This window comes from Lepus europaeus, chromosome 9, assembly GCF_033115175.1.
Source record: "Lepus europaeus isolate LE1 chromosome 9, mLepTim1.pri, whole genome shotgun sequence".
NCBI lineage: Eukaryota > Metazoa > Chordata > Mammalia > Lagomorpha > Leporidae > Lepus > Lepus europaeus.
Window position 1 is genome coordinate 102929883 of NC_084835.1, and position 26883 is coordinate 102956765.

The 26883-nt window shown below is 41.7% G+C and overlaps 1 protein-coding gene across 16 annotated transcripts in view; it reads right to left on the bottom strand.

The window, feature by feature from the left end:
- TCF4 (transcription factor 4) overlaps positions 1 to 26883 on the bottom strand; it is a 407611-nt gene that overhangs the window by 39105 nt on the left and 341623 nt on the right. For 12 of the 16 annotated variants that reach the window (XM_062201706.1, XM_062201704.1, XM_062201701.1 and 9 more), the window contains 5 exons: positions 18989 to 19121; positions 10314 to 10381; positions 9270 to 9348; positions 6496 to 6572; positions 3733 to 3936 (listed from right to left, as the gene is read on the bottom strand). In XM_062201706.1, the coding sequence (XP_062057690.1) occupies positions 3733 to 3936; positions 6496 to 6572; positions 9270 to 9348; positions 10314 to 10381; positions 18989 to 19121 (561 nt within the window). The remainder of the gene's footprint in view (positions 1 to 3732; positions 3937 to 6495; positions 6573 to 9269; positions 9349 to 10313; positions 10382 to 18988; positions 19122 to 26883) is intronic. The other 4 variants (XM_062201705.1, XM_062201702.1, XM_062201711.1 and 1 more) reach the window with 1 other exon arrangement.

The window sequence follows — 26883 nt, forward strand, 5'->3', positions numbered from 1 at the left end:
AAGAAGAAGCTGATGAGAACACAGCGGGCGAGTTCTGGTAATGTCTTCACACTGGTCTTGCTGGGAAACGCTACCTAATGGAATAGCTAAACCTAAGGTTTTGGGTAAGTGGTGATGGGTCTTAAATGCTGGGCTACTGAAGTGGCCTTTATCTTGCACATCATGGGAAGCCAGGGAAGGTTCTGAAGCGGAAAGGAGCACAGTGAAAGAATACCATCTAGAAAGCTCCCAAGTAGACAACGTTCACTCTGGGGTTATGAGCCTTGCCGTTGTGGAAAAAATCCCTTTCATTATACTAATACTTACTAAATCACTGAAGACCTACTTCAGAACTCCAAGGAAAACATTTTATGAATCAAAAGCTAAGTACAATATGTTAGCAATTAAGTGAGATAACATAATAGCCGAGGCAGAACCACAGTTCTCCCCACCACGATCTCAAGCTGCTGCACAAAGAAAGGCTTCTATCATCTTCCAAGTGATCAAGGCATTTTGTTTTGATTTTCAGGAGGCGGGGAGAGAGGAAATGAGAAGAGTAGGGAGGTCAGGAGGATTCAAAGCTGTCTATTCTTTAATCAGAGGGAATTATTAAGGAGAGTTAGAGAGGAGCCTTGCACAAAGCCAAACCAGCTCTGGGATGGGTCTCAAGTTACCGGGACGGCCCAGCTCCAGAACAACCGAGCAAGGTGTGTAGCTGGGCGGGAGCGGCTGGCCAGTGCTTTCGGCCCAGGTTTCCGGCGCATACCTCCCACTGCTACTTTATTCACTGCAGCTGGCCAGCGTTTTACAGCCTGTTTCATGTATTAAAATTCAAATGTGGAAAACATTACCAGTATCCTCCTTGCATATTTGTTGTTGTTGTTGGGGGGGAGGGGGCGGGTTTTCTTTTTCTTCCCCTTGGACTTCCTTTTTAGTGTGGAATGCATCGAATGGTCAAAGGCTCGCTTCAGACTGACTGAATTCAAGAACTATTTCCTCTGCTCTTACATTTTTGTTTTACATTTCCTACCAGTTCGCACAAGGAAAGATATGTCTCTCACACATAGGAGCGCTGCAGGCTGGACAAAGCCTAGCTTGGTTCAAAGGGTGGCAGGAGACAGTGGCATCTCTGGAGGCATCCTATCCCCTAACTGGTCCTGCGCTGTCCTTGACTGGATAGTAGCCATCTTCAGAGGAGTGAAGAGAACCTTTTCTTCATCAGCAAACCTGGCAGCTTTAATGCTTTCGTGTTGCTTATTTGTTGCTTCGGAATCAAAGAGGTTTCTATGAAGCACTAAAAACCCAGTGACTTCCCTTTTCCAATTGTTCTGTTCCATTCTCACCCTTCCCCCTAAACCGGGGACACTCCAACTTCCCAGGTCCAAAAACAATTCTGGTCTTTTCCCCTCACTTCATTTCTGAATCAAACTCAAAGGAGAGGTAACTCATAGGTCACACGGTTCGGAAAGGCATCCAGGTAGAGTTTAATATTTTCAAGCAGCACTTACCCTACCTCTGGTATGAAGAACAAATGACACATTTATGGAAAAGACCCTCGCCTTGAGTGCAGGGTTGCATCCGTTTAACATATGCAAAGTGAACGCGGCTACAGAAATTAAACTATTTTTCTTGTGATTGAGAGCAGATATACAGAAATGGTTATAAGTCACAGATCTGGCTTTTAATAAAGCCGGATTTCTTAATTAAAAGCAGTATTGTTTAAACATTGTAGTTTTTTAAAAAAGGAGCTGTACAAATGAAAACCTCATATTATGTATATCCCAAGTGTATTTAACAAGTTACCTGAGGCCAAGCTAAATTAAAATCTAGGCTTTCCTTTTGTAAACTCCCAGAAACTGCCATGAAAAGACAAACAATTTTTAGTCAATGATGAATTTTTAGGGTAGAGGTCAAAGAAAAGTAAAAAGGAAAAAAAAATTTAGGTTTGGCATTCAAAAATATCTTTCCACATTTTAGAAGTGAGTGAGTTCATTGCTTCTATTTATAAACCAGTATTTTTGGCTTCAAATTGGTTGCAGGTTTCAATATTACACCACTCAGGATGGCACCCTTAATGTTAGTCTTTTATTAAGAAAAAAAAAAAAAGAATACTACTGGTCAAGAACTTGAAGGATCTCAAAAAATTCGTACTTATTATGCATTTCCTTTTAAAACTATGTTTAAGCCGGCGCCGTGGCTTAACAGGCTAATCCTCCGCCTTGCGGCGTCGGCACACCGGGTTCTAGTCCAGGTCGGGGCGCCGGATTCTGTCCCGGTTGCCCCTCTTCCAGGCCAGCTCTCTGCTATGGCCTGGGAAGGCAGTGGAGGATGGCCCAAGTGCTTGGGCCCGGCACCCGCATGGGAGACCAGGAGAAGCACCTGGCTCCTGGCTTCGGATCAGCGAGATGCGCCGGCCGCAGCGGCCATTGGAGGGTGAACCAACAGCAAAAAGGAAGACCTTTCTCTCTGTCTCTCTCTCACTATCCACTCTGCCTGTCAAAAAATAAATAAATAAAAATTAAAACAAAACAAAACTATGTTTAAGCAGGAGCTGCCCCCACAATCACAGAAAACAGGCCTCCCCGAGCTACCTCTGAAGCGCCTGTAAGGGCTGGGTTCACTGAACAGCAGCAGATCCAGAGGAGCGGAGTCACACAGAATCACTCGTCAAGCCAAGTTCCCCGCCTATGTGGTCCCCTCATTAGTTGTCCTCACATAATATGTTGTTAAGAAGATTCTTTGACTCTTGATAATCATCCAAAAAAAAGGGATGCTCTCCAAAAGCCCTTCAAAAGTAATGGGCAAAACTGAAATTCCAATTGCTATATGGATGAATCTGCTTAAATATTACTCAAATAAAGACACGGACAAAAAGGCAGTGGGAAAACTCATCTACACACTCAATCACATGGTCCTGCGCCATGCATTTATTCAGGCGAGTGCACCGTCTATTTTGACCTCCCATCCTTGTGACTCAAAGGCATCATCTGGGCCTCTTTAATAAAAATACAACCCATTCATACTGAAATACCAGCACCAAAACATGAACCCAAGTTGTGTCCTTTCATCAAAGTCACTGAGACACATAATTTACAGCAGCAAAGGCCTAGCAATTCCCTCCTCGCTATATATTTTCGTGAAGCAGACACATGGGCCCCCCCCACACACTGGCATACGACCATTCATACAAGCTTTATGCAGAAGAGTCCATGAGTGAAAACAGCCTAGATACCCCTCACCTGAGGAACCATCAATATCATATCATATCATATCATATCATATCATATCATATCATACCATCAATATCAATATCAATATCATATGGCACATCCATGCAATGGAATACTATTAGGCACTAAAAACAAATGAAGCTCTCATAGCTGGTAGAAGATGGCTAAACCTTGAAAAGATTGGGCTAAGTGAGAAAGACCACCACAATTGCATAAAGCTACAGAAACCAAAGTGCTCGTCAGGGGCTGGGGCCTGGAGGGATGGGTAATGACTGCTTAATGGGTACCGGCGGGTTCTTTGTTTTTATATGGCGGTAATTGTCCTAAAATTAGACTGTGGCGGCGGTTATAGAACCCTGTGAATACACAAAAACAAACAAGCTGAACTGTACCTGTAGACAGGGGATCTGTATATGAAGTGAACTGTGTATCTCAGTAAAGCTGTTTACAAAAGCCAAGCAGCAGCAGTAGCAACTCTTCCTGAAATTGTAACCCTGCCCAACCACACAGGCTATGCACTCACCATGAGTGAATGTCTGTTGGCTGAAAGAAGGCCGGTTCCATACCCTGAGCCCAGACCGCCCATAGCTCCATTGTGAGAAGGTCCAATGATCCCATGCATGTCCCCGTGACCACCGGGCATAGCTGTGGACGGGCCCACCGCATGATTCCGGAGAACGTGAATAGCATCATCCAGTCTTTCCAAACGGTCTTCAATTCGGCTTTGCTGTTGATTAAGAAATGTGAAATGTGATTTAGTTCAAAATGCATACGCAAGTTATAGAAGTAAAACTTTAGTTGACACAAACCACACTTTAGGTTTCTGACTATATGTTTCCAATCAAGTTTATTTCCTTAAGACAATAATAAAAATAGTGTCTTTCCTAGAAAACTGGTGGAAAACATTAATGTTAAAATTATAGTGTTATTTTTCTTGAACAAAGTAAATTCAGTAAGTCTTCCAGGAGATTATTATATACACATGCTACACTGCACTGCATTAGTTTAAAAGAGAATTTCAATTTACTTTAGTAGAGAAAAACATACATTGAATTTAAGGAACATTTTGGCAGGCATTCATTATAAAGTTTAAAAATTATCAATGGGAAGATGACCTATTTAGAGTTTCCCAGCATCTTCTCTGAAGGCCTCCCCTGTGGCATATGATGCAAAGCTAAGCATCAAGAAAGATGCACATAAAAAGCACATGGATGGCAATTTCTTGTTGAGTTTTTACCTGTGTTTCTTGCTTTTCATCCTTTACTAACAGCAACTTGTGTGTTTATGTCTATGTGCAAATGTGCTACTTTACTGAAAAAAAATCTATGAAAATTCTGTCAACCAAAGTGGAATAGATTTTAACACTGAAGGGTCATGAAGACTTGAATCAACTGTCATCAGAAACTTCTAATTGATTTCAAAACTCCTAAGATACAAGGGTGTAATTTTCTGCTACCTCGTGCAATTAAAAACCACATGATCTTTTTACATGTTAGCCATTAGTATTCTAGTTTTATCCAACTAAATAAGGCCTATACTACATGAATAAAAGTGACATATAGCTATGTGTTCTTTTTTAAGGAACTGAGATCAATAACAATATCAAATACCAATCTCTGGTGAGCAATGATATACCATCTTACTGGGTCCTCATTCCACACAAGTATATGGCAGGCAGGCAGGCAGGCAGGCAAGACATTATTCCTTCTATATAGATGTGACAACTTATCACTCAGTGTCACGCTGCAGCAAACAGTAAAGTCAGGGTTGGAATCTAAGTTTTTTGACTTTAAATCTAGTGCGTTTCTGAACTGGATCAACCTACACTCTCTGGGTGCTAACATGCTGTGCAAACAGATGGAGCAGCTCCAAAGCATGAGAAACACAATGTCTAATTATTCTATACCAAACGGAAGAATGTGTGTCTAATATAGTTAGTGTATGGCATAGAGCATTTTGATTTGGTGGGTCTGGAAGTTGAAACGACCTCCTGAGATTGCTAGCTCTGCTACTTACTTGACTTTGGAAAGACTGCTACACGTCTTTGCTTCCACAGTTTTTAATTTATAAATAGAGGAATGAGGCATACCCTTCTAAGTGTCGAGGGAAGCATGGAAAGAAACTGTGCATGTGCCTATCACACTGGCTGATTCAGCTTCCTGACAAGACAGTGATGCTGTGAACCCCTTCTTGAGTGTTCAAAAGGGATTGAAGCTGTAGTTCTATTCGAAAGATGGACAAAGCCTGTTTTGATGGTCGGGCCCTAGGGAATACTCAAGGGAGAGAAACGCTAAACAGAACAATGGATTATTTGGATGTGGTCTGCAGATTCCTGGGCGAGGCAGTGTACGTGCAAGCTCCCCGAGTGCTTGTCGTTACTGGCTAAAATGCAGAGCTGAATGTGCTGCACGCTACAGCAAGGAAGACCCCAACAGAGGGCTGCTCACCTTTGCATTTTTATTTTTACATTCTCCTTCATTTAAGGAGTGGGCCAAAAGGGAAGAACCATTGGCAAGACAACATTACTTTAGGTTAAAAAAAAAAATTATGCTTCCTTCATCTTTTTCTCCAAATATGGAGGAAGAAAGGAAACAAACGGAAAAATCAACCCTGAAGGAATAAAAGGGTCTTTCCATGTGCTGTTCCCTCTTCCCATCCAGTTCACTTGCGGACCAGATCCTGCACAGATCAGTGTGGGTTTCAAGTCCCAATCACCATGAGTTGAGAAACACTAAGGAAAGTGTCAGACACTGAATCATCAAGTGAGAATCTATAATATTTTATGCCCAAGGAAATTGTCAGCTACTCCCTTCTGGCGGAGGAAGATTTCTTTCCTATTCATGGTATTACTGGATTTCCATGAGAACCACATTGAGTGAGGAGATAACCAGGACACCTCTTATCCAGGGGTTTAAGAGGACGCCTCCTATACTCTGTTTCAAGTGTTCCAGCTGCAGCTCCAGCATTCTGATGCCAGGAGAACTATTTAATCAATAGCAGGGATCTTTCCCAAAGATGAGGAGGCCTTACCCTCCCAAGACTTCTAATACCTTATGTCGTTCTAGATATTTTGAGTCCTGGGGCTTCCCCTGCAGTGGTATCTGGGTTACCATCTACAAACAGGAACAAGCAGTCTCACAACTCACACTTTGGCCACGCTTGTGTGCTTAAGGGTGACCTGAAGTCATGATGCCTGGAAGTTAAGAATCTCTGAGAGTGATGTGGACACACAAAGGAAAACAAGATGTGAAAATGGTGAGAGTAGAAACCGGCAGGTGAACCATACCAAAGAGTGTAAGGGTCCTTCGTAGTTAGGAGACGAGGAGGCCTGTCCTCCGTTTCTAGACCAAACAGCAGTGCCTGCTGAGAGCAAAAAGGGAATGACAGTTAGAGCGACATAAACTTACAAGGAAACTCATCAGGATTCTCAGCAGTCCCTTTAGAAACAGCAATGGCGATTTACATGCAAGAACTGGTGGGCAAGGAAAACATTTTTAATATAAACTGCAGACTACCGTAAGACTTCCTGTTCCCCAGGCTGCCTCCTCAAAGGGAACACGTGCCTGATTCTGAATTCTAGCTAGGAGAGCTCCTGCAGAAGCAGACCTGTAGCTATGAGGTCTGCAGACTTCCAAGAATGTGAGGTGGAGGGCTGTCGTCCCTTTACCCAGGGAGTTTACGTTGAACCAAATTTCTCTCCCCAGTGGAAAACAACTTTGCTATGTGTTTAAAGAATGACCTTTAAAATGAGATAAACCTTTAGTAACCTTTTACAAGAGTTAGATCAGGCAGCAGCATCCACTAAACCAGAATTTAAAACCTCCATACATCAGTAACAACTGAGGCGTTTTTTTCTGAAGAAGATAAATATTTTATGATTCACTAAAAGAAAGATTCCTGCACTTTCCATGTCTAACCTACGAAATATAAACGACTTTTACATTTAAATGAATACATATTCAGGGAAGAGAACTTAGAAAATACCTAATTCACAAAGGAAAAACATAGTAGCTACGGTCTCATTGAAATCTCCAACCCTGACACTTTTAAAATCCATTCTTCCTGTCTCGTCTGGGTGTGCCTGTGTATTTTTATGCTAAATAAAAATAGGATATTTTGTTCAATTAGTTTTCTTGATAGAATTTGGACAGAGTTGTCGGTGTGAAAATAGCAATCTGTCCCCGTATTTATATCTTCATAAAACTTCTTTCTTCCTAACATGTGGTCCTCCATGAGGCATTACCAGGAGCCAAAAAGTGCCATCTCTAGCCTTATTTCTGTGTCTTCCACCTAAAGCAGGCTCCTCAGGTTGAGTGTATTCACAGTGTTCCCCAAGTCACGTACCCCTTCTGGACCCAAGTACACTCATCCGTAGAATCAAGGCATTAGTCTACATGGGTTGTTCTCAAACTTTTTATTAGATCACAGAACTGTCTTATTTTTTTTGCTTTTTCCACATTAGAAAACAGATGACATGAGAGCTGCTTTAACTGAAATGGGGGATATGGAATTCCATGTGCTTGGATGTCTCAGGTCCTTTGCACCCAACCTTCTCTGGTTTTGGGGATCGACACCTTAGGTCGTTTTCAGAGTCTATGAATCTCATACTGAACAGGAGGAATAGAATACTGAACTTTCCTTTTCTTTTCCACCATGGGGAATGCTTTGCTATACTCTTATAAGTCATCCTTGGCCTGTGCCGCGGCTCAATAGGCTAATCCTCCGCCTTGGGGCGCCGGCACACCGGGTTCTAGTCCCGGTCAGGGCACCGGATTCTGTCCTGGTTGCCCCTCTTCCAGGCCAGCTCTCTGCTATGGCCCGGGAGTGCAGTGGAGGATGGCCCCCTGCACCCCATGGGAGAGCAGGAGAAGTGCCTGGTTCCTGCCTTCGGATCAGCGCGATGCGCCGGCCACAGTGTGCTGGCCGCGGCGGCCATTATAGGGTGAACCAACGGCAAAGGAAGAGCTTTCTCTCTCTCTCTCTCTCACTGTCCACTCTGCCTGTCCAAAAAAAAAAAAAAAAAAAAAAAAGGCATCCTCTTCTAGTCAGTTTTAACTTGGTCTCCCTGGACAAAAAGACTTTGGTATCTAGCATCCCTCCTCTTCTTCTGTGACCCTTCTCTAGGATGGAGCCTTGGAAAATGCTGATATTAAGTCCGCTAAGCCACAGACATCACTTCTTACAAGTTTTGTAGCAACCTGAACCCTCCCATTCTCTTCTAGGGAACCCAGTTTATAATAGGCCCTGAGAGTATCATATACAGAAAATGAAACAGGGCTTGAAGAAGCAACATTTAGGCAAGGGACTTCACTAGAAATTATAGGAAGGTCAGGTTTCAATCAGATACAGATGTGATTCAGATTTTTTTAGAAGCCACCTGTCCTCTTTCCAAAGAGCAGAGACATGTGCCAGGCAAGGCCTTCTGGAAGCATTTATATAAGGAAGGGCAGGGAGTCTCTTAAATGTACCTCTGAAAAGTGAAATGATTTACTGATATAATTTGACAAGTTATAATTATTCAATTTGAATCCCTAGGTCAGGCTGATTTGTGATACTATGGAGGTAAGCATTCACTTAACATCACACAATTACTTCTCAACTGATTTACAAAATCACAGTTTTCTCCCTAGAATTCCAATGACTGAACTTTAAAAAGAAAGAATTTGGAAAGCCTACAATTTCTGCAGGAAATGATGCATTTAAATTGTCTATATCCAATGACTTTACAATCTATATTCATACTCACAACTATATTAACTAATTTTCTTCACTGGAAATTTTATTTTATTGGAATACATTATTCTGCCATTGGGTATCCTGCAGAGCCATGAAAAGTTTAAGAAATATGCTTCCTATATGCTTAGATAGTCCACAAAAATCAGCTAATTTTTAAAAACAATTTTAGATAGGTGATCTCTCTCTCCTATCTCATTTATATGGGAATGCGAGGCTTTGAGGTTTGGGGAGGACTGAGTTCGTATCTCTTGGAGGAGTAAGTACAAAAGGAATATTCTTATCATAAACGATTACTGTGATAAAATGGGATTTAAAATACAGTACCTGAGAGTGAAGGTGGAGAGCCAACAGGAGTCGAAGGGTTTGATGAAAAGCTGTTGTTAGTGTGATCTGGAGAATAGATCTGAAAACAGTGGGGAAAAAAATGCCATCACTCATCAGGAATAAACAATTTGCAATTTTTTAAACTACAGAGTTGTCAGTGCAATTCATTTAAGACTTCCTGGTTAGAAAATACATGTAACTATCACCTGTGGTACACAATATTCTGCAATGAAAAACTTACACTTTCAACTTCCCTCTCCTCATCCACAAAACTTGGCCAGACAGTGTCATCTCCAAGGTTTTCCCAACCCTTTTACTATGATGAAGCCATGTGCCTCTCATTAGAAGGCCTAGATTAAATAAAATCTTTTTTGAATACTAGCTTTGTGCCTTTCACTTCGGGCACACAGCTAGTCTGAGTCAAATTTATTTTATGCTCTCAATGGCAAGGGAGAGCCAGCATCTTGGAAGAAAGCTGCACTTATATTTGCTAATTCCAGGGTTAGCTTTGGAAGAAAACACCATTACATGCCCTCAGACAAATGAGGTATCCCATTTTGTCAGTAGGGAATGGGCAAGACATGTTAGGGTCCGCTTTCGAGTAGCTGGTGAGCAAAGCAGAGAAACTGAGGCTCTAAGATGTCAATACCAGCTCCTCATGCACCTTGGCTATTGCCATTTTCTTTATTCAAATGCTTTTCTCAAAGTGTTCTAGAACTGCCCCTTGCAAAGTCAGGCTTGGATGGCCATTGAGAACCCAGAGTACTATGGAGCAAAGAAACCTGCCAGAAAAATTTACAAATCCACAGGCCTGGAGAATATCCCCAGATCTGAGAAGACAAAATAGAAGCAGCTAGCCATGTACTGGGAGCTTCTGGGCTCTCTCCATCAATTTGCCAACAACCTTCATGTAATACAGCCAGCATTTTCCCAAAACCAAAGTTATCTGCCCTTCATTTCCTAAAATTTCCAAATGTCCACTTCTGATTAAAGTTCACCCTTCTACAATGGTGCCTGTGGAGTCCAAAGTCAATATTTCCTCACCGAAGCAAGTGCTTTCCCCAGGGCATCTCCAGTCTGGGAGCTGCCTGCTGCCCCGCTTCCTCTATTTGCTGCAAAAACAAAAGGGAGAATATGAAAACCAGGCGGTGAGACGTCTAACAATCTTCTATTCCTGGTCCATTTACTCACAATTTAATTGCATTTTTAATGCTAATTACAACACATTAATCTTTAATTAGCATTAATTTGTTTGCTGAGGTAGATGTCAAATATATTCATGTTACATTTTTTTACAGATACAATATAAACTTGACACCTTGGTTTAAAGACAAAGTATTTTGGTTGATATTACTTTACCCCTTGTAGCTTATGAGTATTTTAATGGGGAATGGTAGCAAGCTGCCATTGACATTTATCACTCAGAAGTACGCAGTACCTTAGGTCTCTGCAGCCCCCAAGATTCAGCACTCCTTTATATTTTTATGTCACAATTGGAATTATTATCACAAATAATTTATGCCTGTTTTGAAATCAATAAAAATTTAATACACAGCAAAATGGGCATTCTTTTTAAAATTTCAGAATAAATGAGAAACAAGGCAAAAAAAATCTATAACAAGTCTGGCTAACAGAAAATTTATATATATATGTGTGTATGTATATATGTATACTTAAATTGAGAGGCAGAGAAACAAAGAGACGGAGAGACTAGAGAGAACAAGACCTCCCATCCACCAAGTCACTCCCCATATGCCCCACCACAATCAGGACTGCAGCCAGGATCTCAGAACTCAACCCGTGTCTCCTACGTGGGTGGGAGGGACTAAACTGCTTGGGCCATCATGGCTGCCTCCCAGGGTCTGTCCTGCAGGAAGCCTGGAGTCAGGAACCCAGCTAGGAACTGAAGTCAGGCACTCTGACGTGGAATGCAGGCGCCTTAACAATCAGGCTACATGCTCTCTCCATTTTCAATAACTTAAGTAACATATTCTCTATGTACTTAAGTTTGTGTTCACACTAAAAATATTTGAACTATTAGCAACTAAAAGGTAATATGGCCTTAAATTCCAGAAATATAATAAGTCTACATATTTATGAAGCTTATCTCTACCATCTTTTATGGTTAATGTTTATTTAATTGAAAGGCAGAGAAGGAGAAAAAGAGAGAGAGAGAGAGAGAATCATTTAACTGTTGATTAACTTCCCAAATGCCTAAAACAGCCAGGGCTGGGCCAGGCTGAAGACAGGTTCGTGGAACTCCATCCGTCTCCCACATGGGTGTCAGGAGTTCAAGTACTTAAACCATCATCAACTGCTGCCTCCCAGAAGCATCAGCAGAAAGCTAGATCTGAAGCAGAGTAGCTGAAGCTCAAACCTGGTAATCCAATGTGGGATGCCAGCATCCTAAGTGGTGGCTTAGACCACTGTGCCAATAATGCCCGCCTGCTCTACCATCTTCATTCAAAGTTAGCTCTATTTGACACATATATGTATAATGAAGAGGCATATTGGGCTGGCTAGTGTTCTTCTGAGCTTGTCAGTGTTACCACAATGACTGGAACTTAGGGAAGGTTGCATTTATTAAGGTTTCCAAGTGAGCAAATAGCCACAGTACTTAAACAAAAACTATTAAAGTTCCAGGGGAAGATATCTTTCACTGTTTTGTAAAATAAGATACAGGAAATCTGAAGTCAACTGAAGAATCCAAGTGCAATATCAGTGCGTGGAACACAGTTAAAGATTTCCATCTCTGCTCTTGAACGAAGAGACCCCTTTCCGACAAACACACCAACATAATTTGTAAATCTCAGTGGTGGGGCCAGATGTCCAGTAGTCAAGTTCTCTGCTTTTCTAGGTCATAATTTCATTCTCCTGACCTCTGCTTAGCATAATTAAACTATGCTTGTTATTTTTACATATTTACCTGTTGGCCATGTCACTTAATCTTTTGATTTATGCTTTACTTGGGTTAAGACATCTACACCCAGTTTTATTTTTTAATTACTGAAATACTGAGAGAAAACTGGAATATGATTAAAAAGCATAATTACCTTCTGACAAAACAAATCTCTTCTTTACCATAAATTTATATTTAAAACATAATGAGCTACTTAGTATTAAAGATTATATGTATAAGATAAGCACATTATTTGAAATAAAGGTCTGATATACAATTGAGTTCATGGAAGTAAGTCAGATATCAAGAGTATTAAAAATATTTAATACAAGATAAATGGTAACTGAAATTATATCTAGTGTGAAAAATAAGAAGTATTTATGTATTAAGGGGTTCTTTAAAAACTAAAGAGAAAACAACAAAAATCCGAAAATGTAGATGACATCAACATCTTATTTTTTGGAATCCATCACCATGATATTTGGGGTAACGATCTTTTTTTTTTCCTAAAAGAAATATTATCTCTTCATTATAATACACCTACAAATTAGATTTAGCAGCCAAAATGGTTTGTGGTATCTGCTTGATTTGAATATAGATCTTCATGAATTTCAGAGCCACACTGGAAAAAACAATCTAGTTATCTAACAAAGAGCCTACACCAAAAGAGAACAAGCTATTGTTTCATTTACAGATAAACTTTGCTACAGTAGTGGCTTTCAAAACACTCATTTTTTTTAAACAATTTTAAAATGAAGATAATACATTTAGAAAAGCATTTTCTGGTATTTTTATGAGACCAAACAAAATTGAAAACCAAGAAGAATACTTTAGGAATATTTAAAACATAAATGATATATATGACATGATTAGAGTTTAGGAAAGAAAAGATAATATCATTATGATTTTTTTTAATACTACACCTTTCTAAGAAAAACCTATTAGTATCCATTTTATCCAGGGAGGTAGGAAAACTCAGGAAGTGCAATAAAAGGCAAATCAACTCCTTACTTCATCTTGTCATGAAAATGTTTCAGAAAACTACAAAGGCTACTCATGGAAGCCACTGATAAGAACGGACTATTTTTTAACATGAAGCCATTTTACCTTGTAACAGCTGGACAGCCAAACCCACGGGCTTAAATTTCAAAGCAGTTTATTGGGGCCAGTTTTCCCTTTCACTTGGAATGCCTTTTGTTCTGTCCCAGGAAACACTGGAGAAGACACATTTTCCAGACTCCCTGAACACATTAACACTACGTGGGTCCTCTCTGGCAGATTTCTCTCTTTCTGTATGTGGCTGATCTATCAAAGGGCATAAATAATCAGAAAGTAAATATATTTTTAATTCTCAAATGGTATAATTTGTTTTGCACAGAGAAATGGGTCATGTTTAGCAAAACACAGATCAAAGCCATCTTTTTGGCTTCAATGTCCTAGGACTTAATTACCATTTTAGGCCCAAGTTTTTGTCAACTTACATTGTTGGAGATTGCCAAAATGTCCAAAGTAAAGATGAAAACTGTTGCCTTAACTTAGTAAAGGCCATGTGGATTTCTTAAGCAATTTTGCTTCTAATCAATTCGACTTGCTTAAGAGAAAATATAATCGTCTCTAAGTAGAGCCGTAACACAAATATCAAATGAAGACTAACAGTTATTAGGAGGAACTGTAATTTTGTAGGAATAGTCAACACTTCCAAGCTACCCAAGTAGTGTTTGGAGAGCTCGCAAACAGGTGCTATTGTTGGCTACAAGATGAAGCAGAAAGAGGGGTTTTGCATCTTGGGCTACAAATTGGACCACCCTGTGTCTCAATCCCAGCTCTGGGGAAATGGTAGCTCCCATCAGAACACACCCTACACAATACACGAGGACGAGAGGTGCCTGGGGATCAGCTCCCGAAAGTCAGAATTTGGAAAATGCGTTCCCCCAAATCACACCCCTCACCTCAGCCTGGGAACTCAGGAAGACATCAAAGGAACAGGACTCACAGTTCCAAAGTTTGTCTGAGAGACACAGACTGCTTCACAATGAGGTATCTCAAACTCTGTCTGAACGACCCTCTTGTTATAAACCATTAGAAGCAGCATAACAATGCCATGAACTTGTCTCTGAAGATGATAAAGAAGGGAACAATTCCAGCACTCCTACTACAACTGTACTTTCAGAATAAAAACTCAAATACAGGCTACAGTGCACTAATTTTTGCTGGGATGGACTCCTGGGAATTCAGGAGAAAAGGGGATGGGGGTGAGGGCTCATGGTCATGAGCAGGAAATGGAGGAGAAGACTTAAATCAAATGAGTTTATTGTTCTCCACTGGTGGTCCTGTAATTATGATGCCCTGACCTTCTGGATAAAATTCCTATTACTCTGATGCACTGTGCCTGTTCATCACCCAAGTGTATTTGAGGGCTCAAGATTCTTGTAAAATACAAAGTGACTATTATGTGACTACTCTAATAATAAAATTACTGTGAAACCAAGTCCTCAAGGGGAAAAGGACGTCATGTTTCTACTAGGAAAGCCACATCCTAAAATGCATCGTGTCGTACAAACATGTCATTAGAAGTGAAAGTTGTAAGGCAGATTAATTCATGGACCGGATAGATATTCCAGGGTAATGTTTAGCATATGGTGTTTTAAATCAATCTTGGTAGTCGGTTTCTTCAACACTATTTGGTTTGAGGTTTAAAAACATGGGAAATACCAAGCATGAGAAAAGAGACCAGTTAAAGACTAATAAAACAATAATAGCTATTATAACCACTATGTTAGTTACATGCAGAATTCCCTTTGAGGGGAGGAGAGGATGTGTAGACTCAAACCACAAGGGGTCACACCCTGCAATGTATACAGATGGTATCTCTCAGTGGGGGGCTACAGTGTTCTCATCCTTGAGAAGCAGGGGGTCCTTTCACTCCTTTGGATCAGGAAGGGCTACTGGCTAACACTGCAGGTAGGAAGGAAATACGTGGATAGCAAAATGTGAATGGTTATTATCCTGCAGGCATCTCTGTTATCTAACACGCTACCCATGCGTCTCTGCACACATGCTCGGATGTAGAAGAACTGGACTGTGCTCCTTCTGAGACACACCCCAGCAGCAGAACACGGAAAGGGTTTTAGGAAACCAGTTGAAGGGGTGTGATTCCAGTAATCCCTAGAGCCCCCCTGAGAGTTTCTCTCCTTAACTGTGTGTTACCCCCACGGCACTACTGCAAATCCCAGCTAGATCCTAGGTACCAACTTCCTACAACTGTCCGGTGTTAAGAGACCCTTCTTGCTCAGAAATGTTTGTGGCAATCTCCAGACTCTCTAGTACAGCTCGAGAGAAAGGCTGTGGAGCATATGCCACATGGAGAACATCTGACTCGACAGTTCTCTTAAAGATCCAGGGGCAAACATGTCCTTTAAAGAAAGAACAGTCTCATTAATGCACTTGACCCATTCTTTTTTTTTTTTTTTTTTTGACAGGCAGAGTGTACAGTGAGAGAGAGAGAGAGAGACAGAGAGAAAGGTCTTCCTTTTGCCGTTGGTTCACCCTCCAATGGCTGCCGCGGCTGGCGCACCACGCTGATCCGAAGGCAGGAGCCAGGTGCTTCTCCTGGTCCCCCATGCGGGTGCAGGGCCCAAGCACTTGGGCCATCCTCCACTGCACTCCTGGGCCACAGCAGAGAGCTTGCCTGGAAGAGGGGCAACCGGGACAGAATCTGGCACTCCACCAGGACTAGAACTTGGTGTGCCGGCGCTGCAGGCGGAGGATTAGCCTATTGAGCCGCGGCGACTGCCCCAAGCACTATCATCCTTAAGGGTGTCTCCAAAAAAAAAAGATATTGGAAATTAAAGAACAAATGAAAACAAAGCAAGAAACAGCAGTCTCTCCTCCAGGTCAAACAAGTAACACACCTCACTCATCGTCTTCTCTGCTGGAGACACAGAGGGCAGAACTAGGGGGTCGGGACTGTGGTTCCAAGAAGGCACCTTCTGGTGACCTGAGAGCTTGCATCTCTCTCTTCTACCCTCAGCTCTGCACAACTGGTGACCGCCAGGAAGACATATTATCACAGGAAACCAAGACAAAGGGCAGGGGTCTTCTTCCACACAGGAATAAAAGCAACTCCCTAAGTGTGCACCCCACCTTGCAGCTTTTCACCAAGAAAATGTGAAAAATGTGATGTCCATGCGTCAGCGCTTGAACCCCATTCTTATGGCATTAGTGTTGCTAGCAGTCATTTTCGACAGAATCATGTGTGTAATCTCAAACATGTGGCAGGCTATGTGTTCCCCATTTACCAATTATTTAATTAGCTCTGTTAGTCCTTTGAGAAACAGGCAACGTAATATTTCTTTATTTCCTGTATTTCAGAATGAGTGAGGATATGCCAAATATTTTCAAAAGTCTACAGCTGTATCCTATTAATCCATACAGTCTGTTAGGGAAGTATTACTAACATCAGAAGAGAAAGCTTCTCTTCTTGTTATACCGACATGCTGCCATCGCTGACTTCAACCATGCTCTGATAACCCAAGTGAAGCCTAGGAGAATGAAAGTGCCATAGAAACATGAGCCACCCAGACACCATGCAATGCAAACCCTCACTAATATCCTTAAGTTTTCCTCTTTATTTTCACTCTAGGCATTGGAGAACATGAAAGAAATAATCTGTAATAAATTAACATCTGTATTTATGCAAAGTGACAAGGGTCTACTCCTTCATGTATGATTTCTGATGAGATCTTTTCCCATTCTGAATGTGGATTTTGATAAGCACACCCATTCTGATGAAACAATTTATGTAACACAATCCCTCAAAGCTCTTTTTGGGGTTTCAAAAATCTCCTGCTTTTCTTTTTTGAAATTATAGCCTCCCTAATATTGTCTAAACCCGTAAGCACAGCCCGTGGTCTGTAACAAGTGAAGTCCATCCTTAGTATGCAGCAGAGTCCCAGGCATGTGCCAGGCATTTCTGTTCCACTCTGCCCAGGCCCCCTGAGTGGATGCTCCTGTTCATCCTCAAGCTAATGTTGGGACAGCCAGCCACAACCAAGCAAATTTGTTCCCACTGAGAGTCAGCTACCCCCAAATTACATTGAGTGCTTAACACCATCTCATAATATCTCTTTCCTCACAGTCACGGTGACTCTATGCCAGAAAAAATGGCAAATCAATCGACTGAACTTTTTTCAAACACTGCCTGAGTATGTTTTCCTCAACTCATGGTTTTGCTCCACCTTCATACCTTCCTAAAAAAGAAAATTACTCAAACCACGAGCAGACAGGAAATCTGTCATGCAAGAGAATGAATGACCGGTCATCCTCCTTTATATCAAGACCTCATGACTGCAGAAAGGGGCTTTCCATCTGTCAAACCGCACTGAAGTGAAATATGCTTTTCTCACTCTTTCAGTTCTGCACTTTTCTTTCTTCTTGTTTTTCAAGTTTGTCCAAACTGCACTGATAGTTAACAAAAATTTCTCCATGTAACCTCTGTCCACAATTCCCCAAGGTCAAATGGATGCAACCCATTTGTAAGGAGCTTTGTTATGGAAAGTTACAAAAATGGAAATTCTTGTTAAATCTGCTTCTTAGTGAGACATGACAGCAGAGGGCCGCCCGATGGCTCAGCTCAAATGTGAAATACATTATTGAATAAGCAGAGAGGGTATCATTCAGGCCGAAATTATATTTGTAACATTTCAAAACACATCTTTTCTCCTTCATCAAAATCTCTCCCACGTAAGCGATTCAACACCACTTCCCAAAGTCCTACAGACAGACCATCTATAGAAAAGGGAGACACTCTGAAGAACTAAGAGCAATGAACAGTAGCATGAACTTCTCTTAGAAAACACTCTGAATGTTGTCATCAGTAACCCTCTGGGAATGGTCTTAGGCCCAAGTCAGGTATGGGCTAGAGCGAGAATCAGCATGAGAGGCAACCAGTGAAATCTGAGGCTATAGTAAGACCCAGGAGCACCGAGATAAGCCACTCAACTGAATGCCAAGGTTATCAAGGCAGACTCAGTGGCAGGGAGGGAGCTGTCTTCCCACCAGCCCAATGTGTCCTCCTGTCGAGCTCGTCCCTTGAGGACCAGGTGCCGCTGGGGAAATCATCCTTCCCCGGGACAGGACCACGGTGCACACCATGAGGAACGAGTGGGTGATGACTCTGTTCATTGGCAGCGGCATTCTTCTTGGTCTTAACTCATTAGTGAATTTGCCCGAAGGAAAGCAGCACATAACTTCTGGCCCACTGATGCTCAGACATCTCCTCTCTTGTATACGAGCAAACACTGCTCTTGGGAAGGGCTGTGCAATGCCACATTCTTTAGAAGGTCAGGCTCATCTAGTTATTAATAGTCACCTGAGAATTTCACATATGCTTGTCTTCAGAAGACAGTGGCACGCCATGGTAAGAGCTTAGCGTGGTGAATGCTAATTGGGAAGAGGCCAGTGACTACTATTAAGAGCCAGTGTGTCCCTGGGTCACTAGTCTTCCATGGCTCCTGTCATGGAAAGTTCACGTTGCTGTTTGAGAGTGTGAGAAGCAAGGGAACATGGGTCTATTTAAGCCCTATTCAATATAATGACTCACAATGGACAAAGTAGTCAAGTTTTAGTTTCTTGTGAAGTAAAAAGAAGGGATTTTGGTCAGGCCAGTGATTATGTCTGTTTGGCTCATTTGTTTGTTCATTCAATTGTGTGACAAATATTTATTGCCTAATTGCTGTTCAGTTATGAGAGGGAATAGAGGCCCTTCAGTATTCAACCCTGACACTGATTGAATGTTGGAAGTGGCATTTCTGTGACTCACCCATTATACTGTCTGTCCCGTTGGCAGGAGGTGTACAGGAAGAGGTGCTGTAATGGTTTGTACCACTACGATGGAAAGTGGACATCGGAGGAAGACTGGAATTGATGTCTGCTGAGGAGTGTGATGGATAGCTCTGTAGTGAGACACAGAAAAAGTAGGCCATTCAATCATAGCATATTTAGCAAGTTAGCTTTCTAATAATTCTCTCAGCACTCTCCACTTTGCAATGAAGACAGATTCTAGAATTTCAAAATAGTCAAGACAACATCTTGCTTAGATCTGACAGCTTTCATTTTTCAAATTATAAAACACAGACATAGTTAGTTGGTTTGGGTTTGCATCAAATGAAGAGGAATAAAATGACAATGTAGGACATGAAGAAATGATCACAATCTCTAAATCTACATATTATGCTTAAAATCATCTTTGAGATAGTGGCTACATAAAAGACCATCTCTGTTATTATTTGGGGGATGATGGGGGAATTGGCTATTGATATGACAAAAATTCCACTAAAGAATGAATAAAACAACATCAGGACCCATAGATTTACATCACACTTCATCCTGACGTGCTGGACACTAAATGGCAAAAAAGGAGCCAGTGTCAAATCTTCCTGACAAATTGGGTCATGTACCTAAACTCTAGCAGCAAGAATGAAAAGGTAAATAAAAAAAAAAGCATGAATGATTAACTATCTGTTTAAAGCATCAATAAGTGAAGCCTTAAACCAATGATTATACTGAATTAAACTAGGACCAAGAATGACATATTTCACTTTGTGTTTTTTTTTTTTTTTTTCTTTTTCTTTTTTAAATGCTCTCCCCATTAGCTCCACCTTATAGCTGGCTAGGAAAGAAGAACCACGTGTTCAATGAATCATCTGCTTGAAGGTGTGGCTTTTAAGTTCCATTACTATCCTAGTTGGTCAAAGAAACTACTTTTTCCTGGGCCTATCACAGTGCCCCTAGGGTGGGCAATTCGTTTTACTATCCACTCATCTGCTTGGGAATGAGAAAATCCCTATAAAAGACATTTAGAAGGGCACCTGGAGCTTTTTTTCCTTTTTAAAATAAAAAGTAGCTTAAAAAGTTATTCTCATAGACATTATGTAATTGTATTATGGCTATGAAGAGAAAAATATTTAAGCTAAATAAACATTTTTCTCATATGTAACATATAAAAGGACTAGGACCTTTAATATGTTACTAGAGATGCTGTTGTAATTGTTTAATTTCAAATTAGAAATTGAATATGAGGCTGACAGGGGTACTTAGAGCCCCAGCATTTGTTCACAAGGAGAAAATACCCATTTTCTTGCTGTTGCCCCATTTAGATTTGCAAGACCCACTGTAGGTTCAACTGCTTGCTTCAAGATTCCACTCCCACTTCAGCTTGTCCATAATCTGAAGGCACTTTCTTCTGTACTGTGCCAGTTAACACTTAACGATTTGCCACCTTTCATCCGTCAAGTCCATTTCTGCCTATACTCATACATTGTGAGCTCTTCAGGGGAGGGACAGAGCCCACACTGTGCATTGCTCACCACTTATGGCTGAGTACTGCACACATAATCACACTACATGCTCAGAACAGCTGGTTATCAGTCAGAACTTGGTAAATGCGAACTGAAATATGACTTATTTGAGAGATAACAGTCCCAACAATGAATCTACACTTCAGACCTGAGTCTGCCAATGACACATGGATGTCTATGAAGATATTACCTCTGCACCCAAAATAGTCCAACTTGAAAGACTTCAGTGAAAAAACTGACATGATCCCTTTAAACCTCCCCAAGTTCCCAAGAATGCATTCCAAACTTTTTAATTTCATGGACCTCCTTCCTTGACCAAAACATTCCTCAGGCCACCTGTTAAATTCATTTCTACTTGTCACACAAAATATATCCCAAGTAGTCCATGAAATTTTCTCTGAAAGACAATAGAGTGGGCCCATCCTAAAGTACAGATAACTTGAAAGACTGGATAAACCATGTACCAGTAAATGCAGATGACCAGAGACAGAGCTATTTCTGCTCTGGAGCTAAAGACTAATAAAGTGGAACAGGAAAAAAAAAAAACAAAAACAAAAAAAAACACCAGAATATGGAAAGGCAAAATGAAAAGAGAAGGTTTGATTCTTCTTCTACAGCTCTATTCTTTGCTGAATTTCTGAAGAACAAGTATAAACCAGTATGTAAACATTTTTAAAAAGAGGAAAGGGGTTACAAAAAATTGAGTAACTATAATAATCACAAAATGAGACAGTTAAAAGAATTAAGTCAGTGAAAACTTTTGGATTTGACTGACTTTGGGTTAATTCTGAGTTCAGAGAAGAGAAGTAAAAATTAATTCCTGCAGATCTTAATGAGGAAACCAATGTAATCCATGTAAATCAGTTATTTTTAGAGACTAATCAAAAATTAAATGCTAAAAGAACTGACATTTAGAACTAGATTATTTTACAATGAAACTATTTTCAAAACTACTGCCACTTAGAAAGATAATAAATACACTAGAGATAAAATTAGTGATATGTAAATAATGTCTCTTTTGGAGGGTTTTATGATCAACTTTAGAAGGTCCTTTTAAGTCTGTTTTTTATTTTTAAGATTTATTTATTTATTTGAAAGAGTAACACAGAGAGAGAAGGAGAGGCAGAGAGAGAGGTTTTCCATCCACTGGTTCACTCCCAGTTGGTTGCAATGGCTGGAGCTGTGACGATCCGAAGCCAGGAGCCAGGAGCCTCTTCCAGGTCTCTCACGTGGGTACAGGGGCCCAAGGATTTGGGCCATCTTCTACTGCTTTCCCAGGCCATAGCAAAGAACTGGATTGGAAGTGGAGCAGCTGGAACTTGAACCAGTGCCTATATGGGTTGCCAGCACTGCAGGCAGCAGCCCTACCTGCTAAGCCACAGTGCCGGCCCCATCACACTGGTTATTAAAGTCTGCTCTGGTTGGTACAAAAGCAGAAACAGTTTTTTTTGTTTGTTTTTTGTTTTTTTTTTGTTTTTTTACAGGCAGAGTTAGTGAGAGAGAGAGAGAGAGACAGAGAGAAAGGTCTTCCTTCCATTGGTTCACCCCACAAATGGTCGCTATGGCCGGCACGCTGCGCTGATCCAAAGCCAGGAGCCAGGTGCTTCCTCCCGGTCTCCCACGCGGGTGCAGGGCCCAAGCACTTGGGCCATCCTCCACTGCCTTCCTGGGCCACAGCAGAGAGCTGGCCTGGAAGAGGAGCAACCGGGACAGAATCCGGTGCCCCAACCAGGACTAGAAGCCCCAACCTGGGCACTGCAGGTAGAGGATTAGCCAAGTGGGCCACGGCATCGGCCTTCAATAGTGTTTTTAGAGTCTACTGATAACGTAAGTGTTGAAAATGTTTCCAATAATGACTTTTTAAAAATCTCTATTTGAGTTGATCATTTAAATTTAGAAAAATATCTGGGACCAAATACTAAGAACAGAATGATGCTCTGGGCTAAGGTAGCATTCACACCCTTGACCACATGAATCTTTTGTGCTCATTCTTTGCTGTGGAAACTCCCCTGTGCATCACAGCAAGTTTACCACTGGCGTGGGCCTCTACCCACTGGATTCCAGTAGCACCTACCCACAGGATGTAAGGACAACAACAACAAACCATTTTCAGACATTAATAAATGGCTAAGGTTTCTGCTGCAAAAATAAAAGATAGCAGAACTTTTGTTTGTACTAAAATTATCAATTCCTAAGATTATTTCATTCTGTACTTCAAAGACCAGGCCTAAGTCACACCAGACAGGGAGGACTCCATCTTCTTTTTAAATACAGCTTTGCCAAGTCTGTCCAAACTCAATATTCTGCAACAACCCATCAGAAAGCCTTATCGAAACTCTACCCATCTGTGTGATTTTGTGTGTGTTTCTGTAATGTAGTCGTGATTACTTGTACAGGCTGAACATGGACTCTCAAAAAACTTAAGATTGATGGCTTGATAGTCAGTACTGAACTACGTGGACTTTAAGCTTCATAATTATCCATTCTATGATAACATGGCCTGAAGTGGAGAGGGCAATTATGTTTCTAAAATGTTCTACCTTGACAGATAATACTAACTTGGCCAAAGTATAACCAAAATAATCCAGGGAAAACTCTCTTTTCTTGAATTACTCCTTGTTCAGGATGGGAGTAGCCAGACGCTGAGGGACTAAAATTTTAACAAGCTACCATTATTTTTCGGTGAAAGGACACCAACAGCTACTGTAATTCAACATTATTTTCCATCAGAGTCAGGTTCCTCAGTCACTTCAGTGAGATTTTCACATGATTAAATCCTGAAATTACAATGAAAACTACATGCAATAATTCAACAGTTTCAGTCTTGATGGGAAAATTCATTAGGATATATAAGCAGGCACTCCACTCATTTACACCTTGAAACAAAAACCCTATTCTCTAAAATTTGTTAACTGATGATATTAACAATGAAAACTCCATGCTTTCTGATGAGTAAATGACAATTACAAATACAGCTTCTGATGCAGCCAAACAGATTAATTTTTCAAAATAATCTTTCTCCCTGGTTGATCATATGTTTTGGTTTAGCTGTACTCCTAAAAGGCATGTAGTCAGTTTTCAGCTTTGCCTCTCTGTGCATTTGAGCACAATTTAAAGATACTCCCCATTCAGTGACCCTGACTGCGATAAAGTCAAATCGCCTCATTCAAAATTCTAAAGTAAGATAGAAAAAGAAAGAAACATAGGGAGAGAAGAATGTTAAAAAGTAAAACAGGGGCAGGCCTAGCAGTTAAGATGTCTATTGGGATATCTGCATCCCATCTCAATCTCACAGTATCTGAATCTGAGTCCTGGCTCTGGCTCCTAATTCCAGCTTCTTGTGAATGCAGACTCTGGAGGGCAGCAGGTGATGATGGATCAAGTGGTTGTGTCCCTGCTCCCCATTAGGGAAGACTTGGATTGAGTTCCTGGCTCCTGGCTTTGTCCCAGGCCAGCTCAGGCTGTTGCAAACATTTGAATAGTAAACCAGCAGACAGGAGCTCTCTGTCTGTCTCTATATTGCAAATAAAAACAAGTAAAAGAATTTCCCCTGCTCCCCCCCACAAATAAAAGTCAAATGACTGACTTAAAAAAACAAAATTGCAGGCCAGCACCGCAGCTCACTTGACTAATCCTCTGCCTGTGGCGCTGGCACCCCAGGTTCTAGTCCCGGTTGGGGCGCCGGATTCTGTCCTGGTTGCCCCTCTTCCAGTCCAGCTCTCTGCTGTGGCCCGGGAAGGCAGCAGAGGATGGCCCAAGTTCTTGGGCCCTGCACCCGCATGGGAGACCAGAAGAAAGCACCTGGCTCCTGGCTTTGGATCGGTGCAGTGCGCCGGCTGCAGCGTACCAGCCGTGGCAGCCATTTGGGGGGTGAACGGAAAAGGAAGACCTTTCTCTCTGTCTCTCTCTCTCTCTCTAACTCTGCCTGTCAAAAAAAGAAACAAAAACAAAAACAAAATTCCAAAAAACTTTTATTTGTAATCAAAACTTTCTATGCTCATACAACACATATAGTTTTGATCATCAGTCCTCAAAGAAGTAAAAAATGATGCTGGGGAAGTCAAAATGTTAGTCCAAAGAAATTCTAGATTAATAATAGTTAACATTTCTCAAAGCTTTCATTCTAATCCCTTCAAGTAGGAGGTAGAGGAAGAGGAAATAAGAAAGTAAGTCATTCACTACTTACTGCAAATGTGCTGAAATTTGAGATAATACAAAAAGGCTAACTCCATCGTCAACTCTGCCTGTCAGGACTGTACAGAGTAACACTATGTGATATCTATGTCACTAGGATCAAATAAAGATATCTTCTCGGCCGGCGCCTTGGCTCAACAGGCTAATCCTCCGCCTTGCGGCGCCGGCACACCAGGTTCTAGTCCCGGTTGGGGCGCCGGATTCTGTCCCGGTTGCTCCCCTTCCAGTCCAGCTCTCTGCTGTGGCCTGGGAGTGCAGTGGAGGATGACCCAAGTGCTTTGGGCCCTGCACCCGCATGGGAGACCAGGAGAAGCACCTGGCTCCTGGCTTCGGATCAGCGAGATGCGCCAGCCGCGGCGGCCATTGGAGGGTGAACCAAGGGCAAAAAGGAAGACCTTTCTCTCTGTCTCTCACTATCCACTCTGCCTGTCAAAAAAAAAAAAGATATCTTCTCAAAGTTCAATGATATCAGAAATCTTTTGTTTATTTATGAGAAACAGAAAGACAGAGAGAGAGAGGGAGAGGGAGGGAGAGAGAGAGAGAGAGAGAGAGAGAGAGAATTTCCATACGTTAGTCCTACCCCCAATGCTTGCCACGGCAGGGACTGGGCTGTGCAGAAGACAGGAAAGGACCTCAATTCGGGTCACAGAAACTCAGTTGCATCACACATCTCCACGGCTGCTCAAGGCGTGCATTTGTAGGGAGCTGGAGTGAGGAACCTGAGCCAGTATCAACCCCAGGCTCTCCAATGTGGGATGCAGGTATCTCCACCAGCATCTTAGCTGCTGAGTAAATGCCTGCTCAAAAATGTTTTAGTTGTTTTAGATTTTCTTTATTTATCTGAAAGGCAGAGTTACAGACAGAGAGAAGCAGATCCAAAGTGAACCACCATCCGCTGGTTCACTCCCCAAATGGCCGCAACAGCTGGGGCTGGGCAGATCTGAAGCCAGGAGCTTCTTCTGGGTCTCCCATGTGGGTGCAGGGGACCAAACACTTCAGCCATCTTCTACTGTCTTCCCAGGCCATAAACTGAGAGCTGGATTGGAAAAGGAGCAGCCGGGACACGAACTGGCACCCATATGAGATGCCGGCACCATGGACGGAGGCTCAGCAAACTATGCCACAGCGCCAGCCCCTGCTCAGGAATCTAGATGTCAGGAATTTTTGTGGTTGTCAGAGTATAAGATACCTTTTCTGAATTCGCAGTAGTTGATCAAAAGAGAGGAAAGAACACAGAAATGTAGAAAGTATTGTTTGCTTTATCAAAACAGATGAAGAATCACAAACCTGGATATGCAAGAACAAAGGGGAAAACTATCAAATGAACAGCAGTGATGTGTGCACCACCCAGGATCCAGACCCTTTGCATTTATAGGATTTGAGAGTCATACATTTTTATGCTATTCCCATCCTTTAAAAAATAATGAATTTATTTTTTATCTATCTATCTAGATACAGAGAGAGAGAGAGAGAGAGAGAGAGAGAGAGAGAGAGAGAGAGAAATCTATCTTCCATCTACTGGTTCACTGCCAAATGAAACAGCTGGAGCTTGGCCATCTTATCTGTACCCCAAACCCACGATGCAGACTCTTTCCTCCAATTAACCATGGATTTTAATCCATATGTGGATCCTGGGATACAATTTTTGAAGCTAAGAAAGTCAGTCAGATGAGCTCCTTCTTCCCGGATAGACCCACACCAGGAAGGATAAGCGTAGATGATGGACAAAGAAACTTTCAGATGAAAGACCTAGCTTCTACAGCCCAAGAGTTTTCAATTGGAATGAGGCAAAGCAGAGGATCGGTGCCAGGCAGAGCTGTGTGGCATCAAAGTTACAAACTGAAAACTGGGCAACAGGTTTATGCAGAAACCTCATGATTGCTGTTACTGACAGGAGTGTACAGAAAACATGAACTCTTTCCTTCAGATGTGTCACAGCAGGTCAAAGCTGACACAAGCTGGCCAAGAGGAAATGGAAAGGCCCATCTGGGGGGCATGTAACCTCCTTGCACTGTCCACCAACTACATTCTGACCTCTGCAGCACAGGCTTCCAAACCTAGAGCAAAGAAATGACAAGGACCTGCCACAGCTGAAATCCTGCAACTCAAATGCCGTGAGTATTTATGTCCTGAAGTAAGCCAATACTGTGATAGAGAAAGCACA